This window comes from Lampris incognitus, chromosome 14, assembly GCF_029633865.1.
Source record: "Lampris incognitus isolate fLamInc1 chromosome 14, fLamInc1.hap2, whole genome shotgun sequence".
In the NCBI taxonomy this organism is placed as follows: Eukaryota; Metazoa; Chordata; class Actinopteri; order Lampriformes; family Lampridae; genus Lampris; species Lampris incognitus.
In genome coordinates, this window is record NC_079224.1 from 3362864 (window position 1) to 3386424 (window position 23561).

At 45.2% G+C, this 23561-nt stretch overlaps 1 protein-coding gene across 1 annotated transcript in view; it reads left to right on the forward strand.

The window, feature by feature from the left end:
• Nucleotides 1-23561, forward strand: part of LOC130123866 (potassium voltage-gated channel subfamily B member 2-like) — a 109624-nt gene that overhangs the window by 78500 nt on the left and 7563 nt on the right. Inside the window, exons 2-3 of the mRNA XM_056293177.1 lie at nucleotides 10781-12742; nucleotides 18383-18641. Coding sequence (XP_056149152.1) covers nucleotides 10781-12742; nucleotides 18383-18641 — 2221 coding nt within the window. The remainder of the gene's footprint in view (nucleotides 1-10780; nucleotides 12743-18382; nucleotides 18642-23561) is intronic.

Consider the following 23561-nt stretch of genomic DNA (forward strand, 5'->3'; position numbering starts at 1 on the left):
GAACACTTGGTAGTTGCTCGGGATGTAAAGGATGACACAAGGAAGCGTGCGATGCGTCTACGTGATGCAGGGGAAGGCGTACAGGACACCTCTGATACCCTCACTGACACCGGGGAGGCAAAGGACTACAAACGAGCAAAAGACAAACTGAGTGAGTACTTCCCCCCTAAAATCAACGTGGTCTACGAGACCTACAAATTCAGACAAGCCAAGCAACTAGCAGGGGAAACACTCGACTCCTATCACACCAGGCTGCGGCAACTAGCAGCAACTTGCGACTTTCCTGGTGTTGAAAGAGATCAAAACAATAATCATCCAAACGTGCACATGTCATAAACTGCGGCGTCACGCGCTACAGAAATCAGAGATGACGTTGACCAAACTCCTCTCACGCGGTAGAACCATGGCGCTAGTGGAGATTCAAGCATCGGGAACGGAACAAACACAACAACGTGTAGCTCAAAGTAATCTAAGGGAAGATGTTCTGACAGTAGATGTGGGGAGGGGAGCTGTAAAGAAAAGATGCTACAACTGCTCTGGTATCTTTCCCCACCGTGGCGAAATGCCGTGCCCGGCACGGGGGAAAACATGCAGAGCGTGTGGAAAACAAGGACGTTTCGCAAAATGCTCTCACTCTAAGCGGCCACAAGAGGGCATCAGAGGTCGACATGAAGTGCATTATGTACACACCAGGGGAAACAGTGGCGTCACATCTCAAGAAACAAGCAACGCAGGCACAGAAGCTTCTGACGAGTATCTGTACACAGTCTCCCAATCAAAAGCAAATCTCTCACATGCAACGATAGAGGTTAGTGACTGCAATATAAAAGTGATGCTTGATACAGGGGCAACTGTGAATATCATCGATGGAACAACTTACCAGAGACTGAGACAGAAGCCCTCACTCACCAAATGCATGGTTCCCATATTTCCTTATGGTTCACGCACACTGCTGCCTGCCCCAGGAAAATTCACTTCAAGGGTCAAATCCAAATCGCGCTTCACAAATGCTACATTCCATGTACTACAAGGAAGTAATGGCAGTCTACTGGGCTACGACACTGCCAGTCAACTGGGACTAATCAAAACAATCCCATGCCAGGCTGTTGTGCCTAATCACATGCAAGAACCTCTCCGCATAGCTGAGCTACCATCGTCACCATGGGAAAAAGTTGGTGTGGACTTCTGTGGTACATTCCCTTCTGGTGATTACCTTTTGGTGGTCATAGATGAATACTCCAGGTATCCAGAGGTAGAGATTCTGCAGTCCACGTCAGCCAGAGCCATGATCCCTAAACTCGACAAAATATTCTCTACACTGGGAATTCCACTGGGGGTCAAAACTGACAATGTTCCACCCTTCCAAAGCTTGGAATAGGCAGACTTCGCTACATACTTGGGTTTCAGGCATAGGAAGATAACTCCGATGTGGCCTCAGGCCAATGCTGAGGCTGAACACTTCATGCGTACCCTTGAAAAGACCATACGTGCTTCCCACGTTGAAGGTCGCCCATGGAAACAGACTCTGTACGCATTCCTCTGCAACTACCGTGCCATGCCTCACTGCTCAACTGGAATGGTGCCTGCAGATGTGCTGTTTGGTAGGACCCTCAGAATCAAGCTGCCTGAATCTCCTCTTCCCTTCCAGTCTCAGGCTGATGCAAAGCTACGACAAGCAGATGCAGTGGCAAAGAACAGGATGAAACACAATGCTGACAGAATGTGCCATGCTGCTCCTTTGGCTGTGAAAGTAGGCGACAGGGTCCTGTGTCGTCAAAAGAAGGAAGGGAAGCTATGCCCTGCTTACAATCCTCGCCCATACAGGTCATCACCATCAAAGGCTCCATGGTGACAGCCAAACACAATGACCATGTCATCACCAGAAACTCATCCCACTTCAAGATCCTCCCGGTGGCTGAAAATCACCACTCTCAGCAATGTGGTTTGAAAGCCATAGACTGGACCGAAATCCACCCTGAACAAATCCCAGAGCCCTTAGCCCCTAACCCCCCCTTGGCCACAGTCACCTGTTCAAAGATACCCATTCAGGGTAAACAGAAGACCCCCATCATACCTCACTGACTTTAAAGTGAACTGACTAAAAGGTATAATGCAAGAGAAAGTTTGAGTTGGACAGGTTAATACACTGCTCAAAAAAATAAAGGGAACACATAAGCAATGCAATGTAGCTCCAAGTCAATCACACTTTTGAGATATCAACCTGTCCAGTTAGGAAGCAACACTGATTTGTGAATCAATTTCACCTGTTGGTAAATTGTCTAATTTCCACCTGGTGGAAATTAGACAATTTGCAAGACAACCCCTATAAAAGGAATGGATTTGCAGGTGGTGGCCACAGACCATTTGCCTGTCCTCATCTTTTCTGGCCGATCTTTGGTTAGTTTTTCATTTTGCTAGTGCCCTCACCACTAGAGGTGGCATGAGGCGGTATCTGTAACCTACAGAAGTTGCTCAGGTAGTGCAGCTCATCCAGGATGGCACATCAATGCGTGCTGTGGCAAGAAGATTTGATGTGTCTCCCAGCACAGTGTCCAGAGCATGGAGGAGGTACCAGGAGACAGGCCAGTACACCAGGAGACGTGGAGGGGGCCGCAGGAGGACAACAACCCCGCAGCAGGACCGCTATCTGGTCCTTTGTGCAAGGAGGAACAGGAGGAGCACTGCCGGAGCCCTACAAAACGACCTTCAACAGGCCACTAATGTGCAGGTTCCTGCTCAAACAGTGAGAAACAGAATGCATGAGGATGGTATGAGGGCCCGACGTCCACAATTGGGGCTTGTGCTCACAGCCCAACACCGTGCAGCCCGATTGACCTTTGCCAGAGAACATCTTAGTTGGCAGATTGGCCATTGGCGCCCTGTGCTCTTCACAGATGAGAGCAGGTTCACACTGAACACATGTGACAGACGTGAGAGAGTCTGGAGACGCTGTGGAGAACGTTCTGCTGCCTGCAACATCCTCCAGCATGACCGGTTTGGCGGTGGGTCAGTGATGGTCTGGGGAGGCATATCCTTGGAGGGCCGCACAGACCTCTACGTGCTAGCAGAGGTACCATGACTGCCATTAGGTACCGGGATGAGATCCTCAGACCCATTGTCAGACCATATGCTGGTGCAGTGGGCCCTGGGTTCCTGCTCATGCATGACAATGCTCGTCCTCATGTGGCCAGAGTGTGTCAGCAGTTCCTGTATGTCGAGGGCATTGATGCTATGGACTGGCCTGCACGTTCCCCAGACCTGAATCCAATCGAGCACTTCTGGGACATCATGTCTCGTACCATCTGCCAACGCGATGTCGCACCACAGACTGTCCAGGAGTTGACCGATGCCCTGATCCAGGTCTGGGAGGAGATCCCTCAGGAGACCATCCGTCGTCTTATCAGGAGCATGCCCAGACGTTGTAGGGAGTGCATACAGGCACGTGGAGGCCACACACACTACTGAGCCTCATTTTGAATCGTCTTGAAGAATTTCCACAGAAGTGGAATGTTCTCATTTTCCACTTTGATTTTGAGTATGATTCTGAATCCAGACCTTAATGGGCTAATGATTTTGATTTCCATTGATCATTCTTAGGTTATTTTGCTCTAAACACAATCCTCTGTCTAATAAATAAAGATTTTCAGCTGAAATATTTCATTCATCGAGGTCTATATTGTGTTTTTAGGTGTTCCCTTTATTTTTTTGAGCAGTGTAGTTATTGTTAAAAAGAATGTAAGGAAAGGAGGGTTGTAATGTCCATGCTTTGTAACATGTTCAGTAATGTTTCTAGTGTTAGTTTTAATATTCATTCTGGTCACAAGGGGGCGTTCTAGGTTAAGTGTTGTATATGTGAGACGCTCTTGGTTCATGTTAAGCCCGGAAGTAGCGGGGTGGGAAAACAGTGTTAGTAGCCAGGGCTAGCAGAAGCACTAGCAGATGTATCGTTGTCGTTATGCAAAAGTTTCACTAAAGATTCCCAAACGCAGTTTCGTGATATCTGAGTTTTTATTTCAAAACTTTACACAGCCTACATATCAACAGGTAAAAACAAAGACCGCAGCCTGTCTCTTTGGAAGCAAGAAGAGACCACAGTCTGCATATGAAGAAGTAAAAGAAAGACCAAAAATAGAAGAAAAAAAAAAGAATGAAAATCAGACTGTAAAAGTAATACCCACAGACTGTAGCCCATATAAAAAGGTAAAAGTAAAAACCCACAAACAATATATGGAGTAAAGGCTTGGGGAATTGCCTACCTGGATGGTAACATTACGTCATCAGCATTATACTATGTCCGTTATACTATGTAACACGGAGGCGCGCCGGGTACAGCAGACCGAGACACATGCCCGGCACATCTCTCATGGAGCTGGGGTCGGATATTAGGGAAGGCAGGCAGCCCGGGCGCGGGACGTCTTCGCAGTGTGATCGGGAAAGATGAGCGAGAGCCATGTCCCCAGTCTTCTTGATCCGTTGTTGGGCTCTGGCTCGCTGCAAGGTTAGCGGCACAGTCCCTGTGATAATGTAGTCGAGCGATTATTATGCATGTCTTTCTTTCTTTCTGTCTTCCTCTCTCTCTTTAGTCAAATGGATGCTGAAGGTTTGGCTTGTTCCCCGCCCCTCCCCCGAGTCCCTCTGGGTCCACACACTACATGTTGTTTACCAATAGTTATTATCAGAACAAGATCAATAACCCCTAGAATATATCTAATGACAGAAGACAAAACGCTACCGAAGAAAGCTGCAGGCCCCGAACATATTCACTCACACTGCCCGTAAAACCTAAACTACCTACAGAAACACAAATTAGCCGAGAATACGGACACACAGACAGCCAGGTTATAGTCATATGTATGTATCATATGTGTATGCATGTGTATATGCAGGCTTGGCCTGTGCACACGTGAAAGAGGATGGGATAAACTGTGTCTGTGTTAAACAGTCATAATCGATAGCATGTTCAGGTGCGTTTGCACACATTTATGGTGGGTTTTTGTAAATATGGCGTCCGGCTCCAAACTAGGGGCATCAGTGGGGATGTAGTGTTGTCCAAGCCCTCCATTTTCCTAGTTAGCCTCAAATCTTAAGAGTATTTTGTAAAAGAAAGTTACCCTTAACAGCTAAACTGACCCACTTCCTGGAAGTGGACAATACAGTATTCAGAGGTATATAGGGGATACCAGGTCTGATCCAATATCAAGCCATGTAGACTCTGGGTCTTCTTGAAACCAGTCTAAAATATATCTGCAGAGACATGAGAGCTGGTACAGTCTAATGTCAGGAACAGCTAAACCACCCTTCTCCAGCAGAGGCTGTAGGTGGGCCAGTTTTAGTCTCCAACATTTGTCTATGGAAGGTGATGAGAGCACTATTCAGCTCTAATAGTGTGATAATATAACTCTAATATTATGCAATAATAATACAGGGAATGGATATAATAAGCGTGGTTGAACATTAATTTTAAATAGGTGTACCCTCTCCAGTAATAGAAAAGGAAGACTGGACCAACGGGCGAGATCCTACTTAATACGCTGGATTAAAGGAGTAAAACCGGAGTAAAACCGGCCTAACACAAATCAGAGAGGGAGTAATATGGATCCCTGAATAAGTAAATCCTGATGGAGACCATTGAAAAGGCAAAGCATCAGCGGCTACACAAGGATCCTGCTTGGAGAGAAACATTGCCTCATATTTTGAGTAGCTAATCTTGTATCCAGAGAATGTGGAGAACACGCTGTTAAACTCTCACCCTCTCCGTCTCGGACCGCCTCCCCGGCACGCTCTGAGATGCCGGAGACATCCGAGCGCTCGAGACGAGCGCTGCACCGCATCAGGTGTTCATCGTCACGATCCAGCGCCAGGTTTCTCCAATCGCAATCAAGCACGCCAGCAGCAATCCGGCCACTCCTCGTTCCCCATAAGAAGCCTTCCAGAACGCCTCTCCGTGCTTCGACGTACTGAACCCTGCGACCCTCCTCCGCGACTCCCAGTGAATTCCCCGCTCCAAGCTCAAGCCTCAGCCTCGTCTTCACGTTACTCTTCCAACGACCCTCTCCTCGGATTTCCTTAAGACCTGCCCTAGACCCGGATCGGAACCTGACTCACCCTTTTGGATCACGGACTGGACTTGCTAGCCAGGTGCACGCACATTATTCAACACCTTGTCATTTACATACCGCACCACACATAGGCTGAAAACACTCACACATAGTTATATAGACAAACCGCTGGACACCACACTTAGCTTATTCACACATGCCACTAACAGTGGACGTTTTTGCACCATACATTCCCCCCACTCTATTCCACTTATTATTCAGTGGCAGTATTTATTACCCCCCCCCCCCCCAATAAAACCGCCTTTGGGTTTTGAACTGTCATCCTGTGTCTGTCTGCCTTGGGTTTCGCCACACGGGTCTGGTTCTGGTGCGCGAGCATAACACAGGAATCAGGATGCAACCTACTGAGCAAGGGATCCCTTTTTCTAATGATGCCTTGGGTATAAAAAAGTCAGTTCTGGATGAGGACTTGTGTACATTTAATAGAATGCAAACTCCGTCATTGGCGTGCAGCATTCTCCGGGTCTCAAGTAAATCTAACTCACAAAGACACTGTGCTAAGGACTGGCCTAGTTGTGGGTTGGATTGTGATTTGTTGTGAGATTTATCAAGACGGTGGAGACAGCAGTTGAAGTCTCCAGCTACTATTGAGGAAGCATACAACCAGTTGGAGAAAAGAGAGAACGTGTGTTTGTAAAGACACATGTCTTATGTGATTTGGTGGAGCACAAATATTGACAAGTGACGTATATTCCCCATATAGGAGACCTCTGATCATAATATATCGGCCCAATGTGTCTGATGTAACCTCCAGCTCAGTTAATGGGAATGAAAACTGCAACACCCCTACTGCCATTATTAATAGACGAGGCATGATAGACTTGGCCGATCCAATCTCTTTTCAAGTTAAGATGTTCTGATTCAGTCAGAGGCTTCCTGCAGCAGAGCTATCTAAACCCTGTCTCTTTCAACTTTTCTTACGTTTTATGGGATGATGGACACCATGCACATTCCAGGAGCATACTTTAAGCGAAGCTGTGGTAGTCATTTGGCTTGACATATGAATGAAATGTTTAGAAATCATTGACTGTGATAGGAAAGAAAACACTACAATATCAAACCTGCCATCTGTCGGAACAAGAACAAATTGAAAAAACCCCACCGCACCCCTTCCCCCAGTCCCCATGACATGTTCGACTTTGTGCATATTGCACGAAAAACAGCGCTCCCCTATATAAAACACTGCAAACACATACATGAACTGAGCACAGCCAACTGCGGCATTCTGCATAGATCAGGCCTACATACCATAAGGGTGAGCTGGCTTAACGCAGCAACTCGCTGAGTTCATAACAACCTTATCCTTGAGGACTAACGTTGGGCATAATACTGCAGTCGGTTATTTTCTTGCCCGGTGCGGGATTCGATCCGGGTGTGCTGCACCACAAGGCGACGTCACTAACCGCTCGGCTAAAGGGTCAGATCCGTTAGCTAGGGGCTAACGGGTGTTATGAGTAGTTTACAATACCAAGACAGGCGGCTAACAACAGTAAACTATGTTAAGTCCAACCAGTGGGTTAGGCTTTGCTCAGTTCTACGCTGAGTGACAACGTATGTATATGATAGTGCCCTTCTTTGTGACCCTGTTGTGAAGGTTTTCAGAGATGCCCATCTGTTTAATATGGCAGCGGTAGCCATTCGGCTAGCCAGGCTACATTAGCCAATCACAAAGTTCAGTGGAGCACGGAGTGAGGCTAGCACTAAATGTCAAGATGGCGTAGCTACATGTCAAACTGCTGGGGACACATTTCCCTGATGTAGTAGTTAAACAACTACCAACAAAACTTGGTTACACACATCACCATTAGTAAAAAGACAAAGGAAAAAGTCCAGCAGTGGCTAATTAACCTGTAACACCAGTGTCGCAGTTTCCCTCCCGCGTCCGCCGGGGCGTTCCGCAGCGGAGCAGCAAGTCGGCTGAAGAACGCCTCGGGCGAGCCAACGAGGTTTCTCTGACCTCGGAAACCCCTGGCAGCTTCGCAGTGGGGAGTAGACCATCCCCCACACCAGGGACACCGCTCAGCTTTGCCGTGACTTTCCTGAACGCTGCCCGTCTGCCGGCAGGTCCTGAAGGATGTGCACCCTGCGCGCCTGCGGAAACACAGCTCGCCCTTCTCCCGCGACGGCTGGAGCATTTCTCTCCTGACCTGGCCGTGATGCGCCCGTGCGATTCCTATGAGCCTGGTCCCATCTAAGCAGGTGGTCTGGTTGGACAGGCAACCCCAGGGGTTCGCTGAAGAAGTCTTCCATAAATGCGGTCACCTGCGGTGCCTTCATATCCTCTGCGATGCCTACTACTCGTAGGTTTTGACAGTGGCCGCGGGACTACAGATCATCTAGCCCGGGGGTCGGCAACCCGCGGCTCTAGAGCCGCATGCGGCTCTTTGGCGCCGCCCTAGTGGCTCCATGGAGCTTTTTCAAAAATATGAAAATGGGAGATGGTGTGAATATATTTTTTGTTTTAATATAATTTCCGTAGGAGGAACAACATGAAAAACATTCTTAAAGTTTTCCAATGCTGTAAAAATGTTTATAATAAATATTTAATTTCAACATTTCTGTCAACGAAGATTTACATGCATTTCCTTCATTTGCACTGACTTGCACTGGCTACCTGGCTGCCATTTGCAGAAAACTAAAGGGAAGAGGATAATGCACAGAAACGCAATGAAATCTAAATTATTTTCGTTTTATATAGCCTACTTACCTTTTCAAAAGGCTGCTGTTTTATTTTTTTAATTGCAGGCTGCGGTTTAACTGCAGGCTGCGTTTTAGGATTGAAGAGGACTGCATTTTATTTCCATGGGGAGGTCTGAAATTACAGGCCTATTATGCACGTTGCACATTTTGTTGTTGTTTAAATAAAAATGACATCAAAAATCTGATTTCTTTATTGTATTTCTATAATTTCATCAATGCAACGAAACATAACACATTAATATTATACTGGAAGTTAAATTTTAAGCACCAGAGTAGCACGTGGTTCGTCATTCTCTCCAGGATGCGCTGCAGGGAAAACAAACATTTACCGGTCATCATGAATGCTCATTATGTATTTGTAGCCTACTTAGTAGGCTAATATGGCTAATATGGACACAGCACGTGTTGCCTTCATTATAAGGCTTATATAAGGCTTTTAATTTTTTGCGGCTCCAGACAGATTTGTTTTTTGTTTTTTTGGTCCAATATGGCTCTTTCGACATTTTGGGTTGCCGACCCCTGATCTAGCCTCTCACACAGATTAGCATTGCTATTAGCTAGCTGGGCGAACAGGCTCTCCAAATTTGTAGTACTTGAGTCCACCTCTTGCAGTGAATTTTCAACATCTGCCCGGCGACCACTGATTGACAGCACGGTCGACTGCAAGTTGTTGATTGAAGTGTAGGTCTCTTCTGTAAACCTTTAGATGAGGCTAATCACTCTAGCCAGTGTAGGCTGGGGAGGCCTAACGCCAGCTACGGTCTTCACTCATAGTTTCACAACCAGCAGTGTTCTTCTTCTTCGGCTGTTTCGCCATATTACACGTAAAATGTGTTATTATAGTTATCAGATAAGTTAGTAGACGAAGAAGATGAGTGCAACAAATTATTGTAAAAAAAATCATAGGAGCTGGTCTGGGACACGTCTACTCACTATCTATGCTCTGGTTATACTTGGGTTTGAAGTTCTACAATTACGAACTTCTCTCGATAGACGTGGTATACCACAACATTTACCGTACACATATTACCACATCCTTTCTGTAAGCTAATTTTAAGTTCTTTTAAGGAGTACTGTTCTCTTCCATTGTATCTCAGTTGATGTGGAGACAGGTTTGTTTAGGTTTAGAACCTGATTTCCATTGGAAAAGATTCTGTTCCAATAAAAACACAACCCATCTTAACTAAAAGCCTAAACCACTCCCAAAATAAATGCAGATCAGAATCCCGTAATCCCGTTTGATTAGAACATACCAACATAGTTGTGTCATGGCAACTGGGTCAATGCTACCTAGTTATCCCTATGTCTCCCTGTATTCCTGCTTGGCACACCTTCCCTGCCCCCCCCCCCCACACTCATCTACACCTGTCTTCCATCAAGTTCATCAATGCCTGCAGTATATCTACCCCGGCTCTTCACCCACTCATCGCCAGATCGTTGGCTCAGCTACACTTTGTAGTGAAAGGCCTCTCTAATTATTTAGAGGTCATTCCTCGTGTTTTACCCGTTTTTCTTGTGTTATCCTGTGCTAATCACGCTCTCCTGCCACTTAAAAGAAACTAATTGAGTCATTATAGCAATATGCATTGCAGGCAACAAGAAAAGTATAATTTTGGGCCCAAACACTATTGCCATGTAAAGGGTGTTTTCATTTTAGTTCTTCATACTTCGGAGACGTGTTGATCCCCTGGTTGTAGGAAATAAGTTGTGGGGGGGGAAAATACATCTGATAACAAAAAAAAAAAGGTAATATTTTGGCCATCCTTCTGGTTCACCAGGCAGGAGTGTATGCTATTTACTGTCAGCACTAAAGGTTCAAACAAGGGTATTACCCCTATTGTTACTCCTCCCTTTATGTATTTTCTCTCTCTAGTTGTGCTGTCTTTTTATGTTGACTACCAGTATAGAATGTTGTGGATATGCTAGTCATTTAAAGTATATCTTCCATCTCTTTGTTTCAGATCTTGGCCATGGTCTCCATCCTGTTCATTATCATATCCACCATCTCATTGTCCCTAAACACTCTGCCAGAGCTGCAGGTAGTGGATGAATTTGGACAGTTTAGCGACAATCCCAGTTTGGCCCACGTGGAAGCTGTTTGCATTTCCTGGTTTACCATGGAGTATGTGTTGCGCCTGCTCTCAGCACCCAACAAATGGAACTTTATTAAAGCTCCACTTAATGTCATCGATCTGATGGCTATACTGCCATATTATGTGACCCTCTGTCTAACCGAATCCAACAAAAGTGTGCTGCAGTTCCAGAATGTGCGCCGTGTGGTCCAGATCTTCCGTATCATGAGAATCTTGAGAATTCTGAAATTAGCCAGGCATTCTACGGGGCTTCAGTCTTTGGGTTTCACTTTGAGAAGGAGCTACAATGAATTGGGGCTTCTGATCCTCTTTCTTGCCATGGGCATAATGATCTTTTCCAGCTTGGTTTTCTTTGCTGAGAAAGATGAAGAAACCACAAAGTTCACCAGCATCCCTGCCTCATTCTGGTGGGCTACAATTACAATGACTACTGTTGGTTATGGAGACATCTACCCACAGACACTGTTAGGGAAGATTGTGGGGGGACTCTGTTGCATAGCTGGTGTGCTGGTCATTGCCCTCCCCATCCCCATCATTGTCAACAACTTCTCTGAGTTCTACCGTGAGCAGAAGAGGCAAGAAAAAGCCATCAAGAGGAGAGAAGCTCTTGAGAGAGCCAAAAGGAATGGCAGTATTGTCTCGATCAATCTAAAGGATACTTTTGTCCGTAGCATGGAGCTGACAGATGTGTTGGTAGAAAAAGGAGAGGACAGCAAATATGCTCTGGACAACCACCACTCATCCAGTCGCTGGAGTTACCACAAACACTACTTGAACACAGAGGTTGGCAGCCAAGCCTACTCCCTCCATAACCGATATAAACAAGTGACCCAGCTGGGCTCCCCTGACCGACTGAAAGACTATCTTATTAGGAAGAGCCCCCAGCATGTTAATGCCCAGCAGCTGGATGACAATTATGATAAGATAGCAACCAGCCACAAGCAGCAAGAAAACAGAATAGGAGGACAGGCAGAGATGAAAGTGGTGGCCTCCACATGTACCACTAATCTTCCGGCTAAAGAACCGACAGTGACTTATAGTGGCCATGCTGACAGTTTCTCCAGTGACGTTGGAGATGCAGAGGAAAAACTCTCCTTTCTCCCAAACATTGAAATGGGTCAAGTAGGTCCTAGACACCACCGTATCCCCCCTCCACTAGATCTCAGCCAAATCAGCCCAGTTGAGGTGAGTAGGCATCCCAAGACCATCCAACCATTGACCATCATCAAAGAGGGTCTGTATGAATTTGTATCAAGTCAACCAGACAGCAGTAGCTATGAAGATCCGAGTATAGCACAACAGAGCATGGAAAACTTTGCAATGACCCCTGGCAGCATCTGCACCTCCTTACAGGACAATAGCACCCAACTGAACACGAAAACCCTAAAAATCAACTTCATTGGATCCCAGGAGGAGTCACTGCCACCGATTACTACATCTTCCCCCGATGTTTCAGCTGGGGTGCCTAAAGAACTGTCAGATGACATGGTTTCCAGATCTTCTATGACTTCCAGCACTACCCTACCAGAAATGGAGTCTCCCTTGGAACTCCTACAGTCTCTGCCCATGGCTCAGCAATCTGTGAGGCCAAGCAGCTCCAGGGAGGTCGAGGAGGGCACCATTGCTGGGAGCTTAGAAGGTGAAGGGCAGCTCGAAGGATTAAGCTACAAGGGGAGGAACCAAATAGATAAGTCTGCTGTTGGCTCAGATACCAGTGCCAGCCCACTGTCACCTAAACCCAGCCACCTCAACTGCACTCAGGAGTTTGTTGTGGTAGAGGGAAGAGAAGGACCAGATGGCAGCAGGGGAGAAGTAGAGAGTGGAGAGAATGTAGGCAACCACAATTCTATGGACAGAAGCAAAACACCTCCCTGTGAAACGAGCATGTAACTTCAGCGGGGGACTTAGGGGGTATTTATAGCAGGAGCGCTAAATGATAAGATCAAGTTGTAAGAGTAAAGAAAGGCAAAACAACATGATTATGAAGTTGAAACTACTTGAAAACATGAAAACTGTCTGTCTGTATCAAATTTGTACATCACTGTCTGTTTTTGTGAAGAGCAGGCTTGTTTGCTACTGTACAAAGACTGTATACATAGAGGATTATACAAGCTATATCAGACTGATGTGAGCTAACAGGAAGCTTAATGTTTTCAAGCATAACAGTGGGCTATTTACAACAACAAAGAAAACATGTTTTATTTTTCTAAAAGTATAATTATTTATGAACTCTTCTCTGCAAAACTTGAATTTAATTATCTGTCAACATTATATTGTTTTGATTTTTGTTCACAGAAAGGGCCATTTTCAGTTATAATTGTCATTTGATTGGTAATAATTGATATGTAACTTGTATTGTGAAATCAGGCTGGAGATGTATATAAACGGAACACAGGCTCTGCAATGTTCCGGGTAAATGGACAAAACTTGGGCAAATGATACAGAAAACAGTGTTACATATTATGCAGAAACCAGGTTTCTATGGGTTGATGGGAAGTAGGAATGTAAAGCCACTGCATGTACTGCTATGGTACATCTTGGCTCACACATTAGAGACAACCATCCATCCATTATCCAAACCGCTTATCCTGCTCTCAGGGTAGCGGGGATGCTGGGGAGCTTATCCCAGCAGTCACTGAGCGGCAGGCAGGGAGAGACCCTGGACAGGCCAACAGTACATCACACACACACACACACACACACACACACACACACACACACACACACACACACACACACACACACACACACACACCTAGGGACCATTTAGTATAGCCGAGTCACCTGACCTACATGTCTTTTGACTGTGAGAGGAAACAGGAGTCCCTGGAGGAAACCCACGCAGACACGGGGAGAACATGCAAACTCCACACAGAGGACGACCCCCAAGGTAGGAGAACCCCAGGGCTCGAACCCAGGACCTCCTTGCTGTGAGGCGACCGTGCTGACCACTGCGCCACCGTGGCCCCCTTTACGTTTAGAGCGGGTATAACAGAAATGTAACTTGTAGCTTGGAAAGCACATTTTCCTAAAAAGACGTCCAAAACGGTATGAAGATGAGAGAACATCAGGCTGATCTTTTAAGGTGTCATTTACCTTGACTTATTCAGTCATGACTCCTAACCGTCTGTCGACAGTACCTACTGATATTACTGTTCTGCCTTTTGCTTAGAGAAGTGTAAACTGTTGGTGACATGGGCTGTGTAGAGCTTGCGGATGTGGACCTGTGTGAGAGGGAGTGTTTGTGTTAAGGTTCGAGTATAAGATATTTTTTACTTTGTTAAAAAAAGTGTCATGCCATGCTATGCTATGTCATGCCTATCTGTAGTGCGCTCCTTATGTGTAACTATTGAACACCTTATTCAGATGGTTTGTTTTTACCAAAAGGCTGATACACATACCCAATCATACACCTAATGTACACAACCGGTCGGTCAGCTGTAGTGAGAGGAGCACCGCCAGAGAAAGGAATTCATACTGTACTGAAGCACAATTTGTCATATTTGTCATTGTCTTATTCAGTTGTAATTGACTGGATGCATTTCTCCAAGACTTTGGAGTAGGGTGTGGATGTTAATATCGACACCTGCAGTGTGTATGAAATGTGTGCCTTTTCATAAATAGATCATTTATGAGAAGGTGGGAAATCATAACAATTGGCTGGACATCATTGGGGACTGTAAGCCTGCCCCTTATGTTGATCATATTTTCTCTTTGTGCTGTATAATAGTGACATGTAGTGTCCATCTGCAAGTGCTCAACTTGCAGGTTTTGTATAACTTCAAGTCTCTTTTGAGTGTAATGTATGTCCTTATTCTCGATATGATGCTGCCTAACAAGCTAGCCACACTGCAGCCGGCGTTTCTCTCAAGCAAATGAACAATTCTCGAGCCCAGCAGTTCTTCACTTTAGCTTATATGAGCTGAGTCACACTGGACCCCTTTAACACTATTGTGTCAGTGTATGGACATTTGAGTTGTTAGTGCCACAGGCATAACAAGTCAGGCCCCAGTGCAAGATGTTCAGCGCGGCCCCGGCCTGCCCATCACAACCACACGTAACAAGACGTCATGTTGGTAGAGAATGAAAGAAGTGAAAGCTCACAGCTTTAAAATGACCAGCAACAGCAAAATGCACTGCACAGCTGACGCCTACGTGAGATGATGACCAGCAGACCGCCGTGCTACAGAAGAAGCATCATAACAGCAAGGCCAAGGTCGTGGCAGACTAGCCTACTTAACAACATCTGGTGTCGGAGCACCATGACGGATGAAACCTTACAGGTGACGGCACACTGCACATTGACAGCATTATTCATGTCTGCTCTTATGCCTTAGAAACACAAAACACAAGAGTGTCGGTTGATTATTAGTCAGATAAATATACATAACGTCTACTTCCATTATAGGTGCACTCTCCGGGCTTTTCACTGTGTGAAGTCTTGACACTTGGCTAGCTAACTAACGCTTCTGTGTGAGTTTTGCTACGCAGTAGTACACATGTGCATAATTACACATGGGCACACTTTTGAACGTACCATAGACTCGGTGCTCGAGTCGAGAGCTTTGATACGATAGTGGCGAGATAAAGAGGAGTCTGTGCGTGCGGGCCCTAAACTGTTGCAGGCCCCAATGCTGCCACATTACCTGCATGTATGGTAGTTTTGCCTCTGCTTAGTGCATGGTTGCAGCACTGTTTTTCCTGTACACATTAAGCATTGGTGGGCTTGCACATCTAAAGTATAAAAAAATGGAGAAAACGTTATAGAGCATCACAACGCTCCGAATAAGAGTTGTTTTACTGCTATGGCCTGCAGTAGAATCAAAACTGGCAACAAGGGAGAACCCCGACTGATGTTCAAATCAAGAAACATTTCAGGGTAGTACTGTTCAGTTAGACTCAAGAGCAATTTCAAGAGTTCCGCGACTATATCTCATCACACAGATAAACAGTCAGTAATAGCTTTTAAAAGTGGAGAACAAGTGATAGGGTCAAGACCCACCTCTTATAAAAAATTGAGTCAAATTTCATTAGAATTATTGTAATGAATGTACTAGTTGTGAGGAGCTAACATACCGCCTCAACTGTTCAAGGTAATCAGTATTTCTCTTGTGGGAACTTAAGTCAGGACTAAAGGATAATACATGATAATACACTTGTAAATTATGCTGAATAAATAGATGATTTCCAAAAGTCAGTTCAAGTTAATATGTTTCCAGATACAAAGTACTGCTTAAAATAAAAGTATGTGAAGACAGACAGCCTTGTCTATTTCTGGAAAACTTGTCTGATCGGTGTAAAATGGTCCCATACATTTCTTAATATTCCATCAATGTAAAATGATCCCATGCTGCATTTCTTTATTTCCATCAGTGTAAAATGGTTCCATGCATTTCTTAGTATTCCATCAGTGTAAAATGATGCCATGAATTTCTTTATTTCCATCAGTGTAAAATGATGCCATGCATTTATTTATATTCCATCAGTGTAAAATGGTTCCATGCATTTCTTAATATTCCATCAGTGTAAAATAGTTCCATGCATTTCTTAGTATTCCATCAGTGTAAAATGGTTCCATGCATTTCTTAGTATTCCATCAGTGTAAAATGGTTCCATGCATTTCTTAGTATTCCATCAGTGTAAAATGGTTCCATGCATTTCTTAATATTCCATCAGTGTAAAATGATGCCATGCATTTCTTAATATTCCATCAGTGTAAAATGGTTCCATGCATTTCTTAATATTCCATCAGTGTAAAATGGTTCCATGCATTTCTTAGTATTCCATCAGTGTAAAATGGTTCCATGCATTTCTTAATATTCCATCAGTGTAAAATGGTTCCATGCATTTCTTAGTATTCCATCAGTGTAAAATGGTTCCATGCATTTCTTAATATTCCATCAGTGTAAAATGGTTCCATGCATTTCTTAATATTCCATCAGTGTAAAATGGTTCCATGCATTTCTTAATATTCCATCAGTGTAAAATGGTTCCATGCATTTCTTAATATTCCATCAGTGTAAAATGGTTCCATGCATTTCTTAGTATTCCATCAGTGTAAAATGGTTCCATGCATTTCTTAGTATTCCATCAGTGTAAAATGGTTCCATGCATTTCTTAATATTCCATCAGTGTAAAATGGTTCCATGCATTTCTTAATATTCCATCAGTGTAAAATGGTTCCATGCATTTCTTAATATTCCATCAGTGTAAAATGGTTCCATGCATTTCTTAATATTCCATCAGTGTAAAATGGTTCCATGCATTTCTTAATATTGCATCAGTGTAAAACGATCCCATGCATTTCTCTATACTCCATCAGCAACACAGTACATGGACACTGCTTTGAGACTCCTTTGTGCACAACCTTGAATCAACAAAACAGTCTTTTCAACATCACTCAGTGTCCAATATTTGTTTCTCTTTTGTAAATGTTGTACAGTTATTCAGGTGTGTATTCAGAATGCCACACAAACAGAACAAATAGACATATAGGTAACTATTATATGAGTATCAAACCTGGTTTTCTTTTCTTTTTTTCGCATCTCTCTAATATGAATTTCCTTTCAAAAAATGTCTTTGGTTGTTATAAAGTGTGTGACTTTTAGTCAGATTCTCTTTTGTTGATGAAACGTGACACTATAGTGCATGATGTAGAGGCTCTTCTGTTTCTGGCTCTTCAGTTCTACATATACAAGACAAATAAATGTATTCGTGTGAGCCATTTTGACTTTGTGCATATTTATTTTTGTGGTGTGTGTGTGTGTGTGTGTGTGTGTACTTTCCATTTTATTTTTCTCTGTTCACTTTAAACAGTGTACATTTGTGATATAATTGTGGAATTGACCAACTCGGAGAGCTAAATTAGGATGAAAAAAACTTTTTGGGCTCGTGATGAGGAAGCACTCATTTTCAGAGGCTGCAGTAGTTTGGTTGCTGTGACAACCCCGCCACAGAAAGCATGCCCCTACCTCTCAGATGTCTAGCTGCAGAGCGACCCCTGCTGGCGTGTTGCCTTCTCTGCAGGTTGGAGCTCAACATGCTGGACCTCACATGTGCTGCCTGCACCTCGCTGATGCCCCCATGAAGGGGCTTGATCTTAATGTGTATTTTCCTCCTGAAACGAGAAAAGGGGAAGATTTCCTCCCTCAAAGCAACCATATCATGCCTCTCTTCACTTCATTCGTTTATCATAAGGGTCACCAGGTGTTCTGACTATGGATGGCACACACGGAAACTGGATTTTACGAACCTGTTCCGTGTAACGTAATACTGGGCTTCAAGACGATGTCCAGCAGTCTCCTCTGTAGATCCACCTCTTCCTTGTGCTGCACTATCGTCCTCTCGTGCCATCCAAAATCAAAACACTCCTTCAGTTTGATTTCATTGTTTATTTGCCACGGGAATTAACAGATCTCTGTGACGAGTTTATAGCCATCAAAAGGCTAACGAGATTAACGAGTTTACGAGAATGACGAGAATAACGAGAATGACGAGAATAACGAGATTGACGAGAATAACGAGAGTGACGAGAATAACGAGAATGACGAGAATAACGAGAATGACGAGAATAACGAGAATGACGAGAATGACGAGAATAACGAGAGTGACGAGAATGACGAGATTGACGAGAACAACGAGATTAACGAGAATGAGGAGAATAACGAGAATAACTCCTCTGAGCTCATTGTCCAGACTGTGCAGAGTATTCAGTCGCTGTCTCCATCAGGTGCGCCGTGGGTCTGTCTGGACGGTTTCGTGCTGCTTTATCTATCTGAGTGAGTATTTATGTTGCACAGTGCTAATGTGAAGCTGAAAGCTGCTAATGCCAATACAATATAGTGAAGTCCAAGTACAGTTAATTTTCTAAAATTTTTAATGTATGTTTATTTTGTTAAATTATTTTATTTATTGGACAAATTATTTATGTTGATTTACTTTTAAGCAAATTTGACCTTTTCATTAGTAGGTTGCAGCCCTGTGATGGTCTGGCAGCCTGTCCAGGGTGTCTCCCCGCCTGCCGCCCAGTGACTGCTGGGATAGGCTCCAGCATCCCCGCGAATCTGAGAGCAGGATAAGCGGTTTGGATGATGGATGGGGATCACTCATGCTAACAAATTGTAACGATTAAGGATAAATGGGCTCGCTAACCTTTGCCTAACGGGTCGGACCCTCTAGTCGAGCGGTTAGCGAGGTTCCCCACGGTGCGGTAAATGCGGGTTTGCGTCCCGGCTGCGGCAGTTCCTGAGGTTGTCCCCTAAATTCGCTACAATATTTTTAGCTCAGAAATCTAAAAAAAGAAGTTTACTTCCCCTTAACTGAGCCTTTAGTAATAATTACCTATCCTTGGTGCCATCAAACATGTGCTGTCAGTGTTTCCATCTCTCGTGACTTTAAAGTCACTACATCCTGTTTCCTCTTTCCCTCACAGATCCTTCGCCAGGTACCCGTGTCCTCCATGTCACTGATTTAGAGGTGTAGTGACACGCCGCTCCTTAGGGGGCGCACTATGCTACTCGCTGGGGTAGAGACTGCTGCTGTTTTTCTCTTTTCTCTTTGTGAACATCCTGGAAGTTGTGCTCTTGAACCGACGACTGCATGTCATTATACACAGCCGCAGAAAGTGGGAGTGTTGACGTGTTTTGATTGTGGGAGTGTTGTGTGTCATCAGAACCTCGTCTGTGAGCTTACGAGACGAAGGTGTGTGGAGTTTGGAGTACTGGGAACTCCGCTGGGTAAAGCAGGTGTCTGTGCTAGCTTGTTGCTAACCACTGAAGGGGAAAGCTAACGCTGGGTCATCAGATAGCTGTTAAGATACTCTTCATAAAACCAGTCGGGGATAAGATGTCTAATGTTTGAATAGCCTGTACTTTGGTACGTGTTGTATCATAGTTATGAGAAGGTTAATGTGTAGAACTCTCTTTGGTGCGTACTGTATCATTGTGTCATGTTGGATGTTCTAGAAGATAGCTCACGCCAGTAGTTAGCTAGTGCTAAGCGCTAGCTTAGTCAGTGAAGCATTGGGGAACTGTGTAGCATTAAAGATGCGTGGCACCTATCCTGTTGACGTTAAAGCCATTCGGTTTAAGTGGTTAGCGCACTTAAATGGTTTGTCTTGAGGCTACACTGTGACTGCACTGATTTTGTGTAACAGAATTATATATATATCACTTTCAAGATGGCGGTGCGCTGGACGCAGCGGCTACTGTGGTTCCCTGCTCAGTGTCGTGTTGTCTTTGTTATTTATACGTTAGTTTTAAGTTTACTTACAAGTGTAGGTCATGCGCTCTTCTACAACCGTCAGGAAGTGTTAACCCTCAGAAGGGATTACTCACTTCCCCCACCATCACGGACAATTTCCCCATCCATATGATCCGCTCACCGGCCTCGCAGTGGAAACGCTGCCCCCGTCGGCAACGTAAACAAAAGAGGGGGAAGCGAGGTGGGCTACATGCTAAGCTAAGTAGCGCTCCCTTCAAAGTGTCCCTCCCCAGCATCTTCATGGCTAATGTCCGGTCGTTAGCTAACAAAATGGAGGAGATAAGACTCAGGCTGTCCTCTCAGGAAAGGCTGCAGAACTGCTGTCTGCTGATGTTTACGGAGACTTGGCTCAACAGCAACATGGCAACTCGGCAATCGAGCTAGCGGGCCGCACAGCCTTCCGTGCCGACAGGACAGCGGACTCCAGCAAGATCCGCGGAGGAGGTTTGAGTATTTATGTCAATAACTCTTGGTGCAACAATATAAAGATGGTTGAAAGGCATTGCTCTGCTGATCTCGAGCTCCTTATGATTCAGTGCAGGCCTTTTACCTGCCCAGGGAGCTAACGGCCATTACCATCGCTGCTGTATACATCCCCCCACATGCTAATGCTAAGGTAGCACTGAAGCAGCTACAATGTGCCATCAGCAGACAACAGACCAAACACCCGGACAATGCCTTTATCATAGGTGGTGACTTTAATCAGGCTAACCTCAGGGCTGTATTGCCCAAATTCCATCAGCATGTCTCCTGCCCCACTAGGGGACAAAACACCCTGGACCATCTCTATACAAACATCAAGGACTCATGCAAAGCTACTCCCTGCCCTCATCTGGGGCATTCTGACCACCTCTGCCTGTTCCTGGTCCCAGCCTACAAACCCCTAATAAAGCGGATCAAGCCAGCAGTAAAGACAATCACTGTCCGGCCAGAAGGAGCAGTCTCTGAACTCCAGGACTGTTTTGAAACACAGACTGGAGTATTTTTGCACATTCGGCTACCCATGGCTCCCATACAGACATTAATGAACAGACATCTGCCATACTAGCCTACATTAACGTTTGCACTGAGAGTGTCACAACAAAAAAATCAGTCCGCACCTTTCGAAACCAGAAACCCTGGATGACCAGTCAGGTCCGGCAGCTGCTGAAAGTCCGGGATGCAGCATTCAAGTCAGGTAACTGTGAGGCCTACAGCACAGCCATATCAAACCTCAAAAAGGGCATCAGAATGGCCAAACATAAATATTCCCTATGAATAGAGGACAACTTTCACAATAACTCTGATCCCCGTCAAATGTGGCAAGGCATTCAGTCTATCACAGACTACAAAAGCTCTAATCGCGGTCCCACTGTCCATGATGCCTCCCTGCCAGACAAGCTAAATCATTTCTATGCCCGCTTCGACAAGGACGATACTGACCCAGCCACAAAAATCCCCAGCCACCCAGAAAACCAGGTGCTCACTCTACCAGTCGCAGAGGTCACAGAATCACTGCGCAGAGTGAACACACGGAAGGCTGCCGGACCAGACGGCATACCGGGTTGGGTCTACCGGGAATGTGCCGACCAGCTGGCTGAGGTCTTCACACACACCTGTATTTAACCTCTCACTGTCCCAATCTAAAGTCCCGGCATGCTTTAAGACCACCTCTATCATTCCTGTCTCCAAGAAACCAACATCCACATGTCTGAATGACTACCGACCCATAGCACTCACATCCATTGCCATGAAGTGCTTTGAAAGACTGGTTCTGGCTCACATCAAAAACATTATCCCCCCCACATTCGACCCACATCAGTTCGCCTACCGTCCCAAAAGGTCTACTGAGGATGCCATTGCCACTGTCCTACACATTGCTCTGACCCACCTTGAACTTAACAACACATAGCGTACATCCGGATGCTGTTTATAGATTACAGCTCTGCCTTCAACACAGTCATCCCCGCCAAATTAACCACCAAACTCCTCTCCCTTGGCCTCAACCCCTCCCTCTGTAACTGGATCCTGGACTTCCTGACCAACAGACCTCAGTCTGTTAGGTTAGTTGACCACACCTCCTCCACCCTGACCTTCAGCATAGGTGCCCCTCAAGGCTGTGTTCTGAGCCCCCTCCTTTTCTCCCTCTTCACCCACGACTGCCTGCCAACTCACCCCTCAAATGTTATAGTTAAGTTTGCAGATGACACCAAAGTCATAGGCCGTATCACCAACAATGACGAGATGGCCTACAGAGACGAGATTCAGCACCTCACATCATGGTGTACTACCAACAATCTTGTCCTTAATGTGCAGAAGACAAAGGAGCTGATTGTGGACTTCAGGAGGTCTAGAAGCTGCAGCCACTCCCCCATACACATCAATGGGGTGGAAGTGGAGCATGTTTCCAGCTTTAAATTCCTTGGAGTCCACATCAGCGAGGACCTTTCGTGGACATTAAACACCCAGGCCCTTGTGAAAAAGGTCCAACAACGCCTGCATTTCCTGAGGAGGCTGAGGGGCGCCCGTCTACCCCCCAAAATTCTCACCAACTTCTACCACTGCACCATAGAGAGCATCCTGACCATCTGCATCTCAGTGTGGTACGGCAACTGCACCTCAGTAGACCAGAAAGCTCTGCAGCGGGTCATCAAGGCGGCCCAGCGTATCACCGGTACCCAGCTCCAAGCCATAAAAGACATTTATCACAAACGCTGCCTTCGAAGGGGTCTGAGCATCAGCAGAGATCCCACCCACCCCAACCATGGACTGTTCTCCCCCCTGCGCTCTGGGAGGCGCTACAGGAGCCTCAGAGCCGACACTACCAGGCTCAAAAACAGCTTCTTTCCACAAGCTGCTGCCCACCTGAACCTGGCTACCCACTGAATGTCTGTAGATATTTTTTAATATTTTGTACTCCAGCTCTTTTTTAACTTATTTTTAGCTTTTGGTCTTCATGTGTGTATATCTTATACTGTGTTTGCTGTGTTTGTCTGTGTCTGTCTTGCACTGTTTGGTGAAGCCACAGCCCTCATTTCATTTTTATCATGTGCCTCCTGCACATTGTTTTTAATGACAATAAAATTGAATTGAATTGAATTGAATATATGTAGTGATTAAGTATATTGCAATCCATATACATGTTAATGGAAAGCATATTGTAAGATGTTCTGAATGAAAAGAAATTAATGAGATCTCATGTTAGAAACAGATATAGAATGAAATACTTACTATTCTGCACTATTTGTGTAGATTGTTTTGTTTGTTTTTTTAACTACCAGATAGAATTTGCAAGATTGTGATGGCGAGCCCAGCCCAGTGAGACTGTGGACCATCATAGAGGCGGTGGCCTACCGTAGGATCTGTCCCAGGAAACGTCTGGCAAGCCTGAATCATTCATCCAGACAGC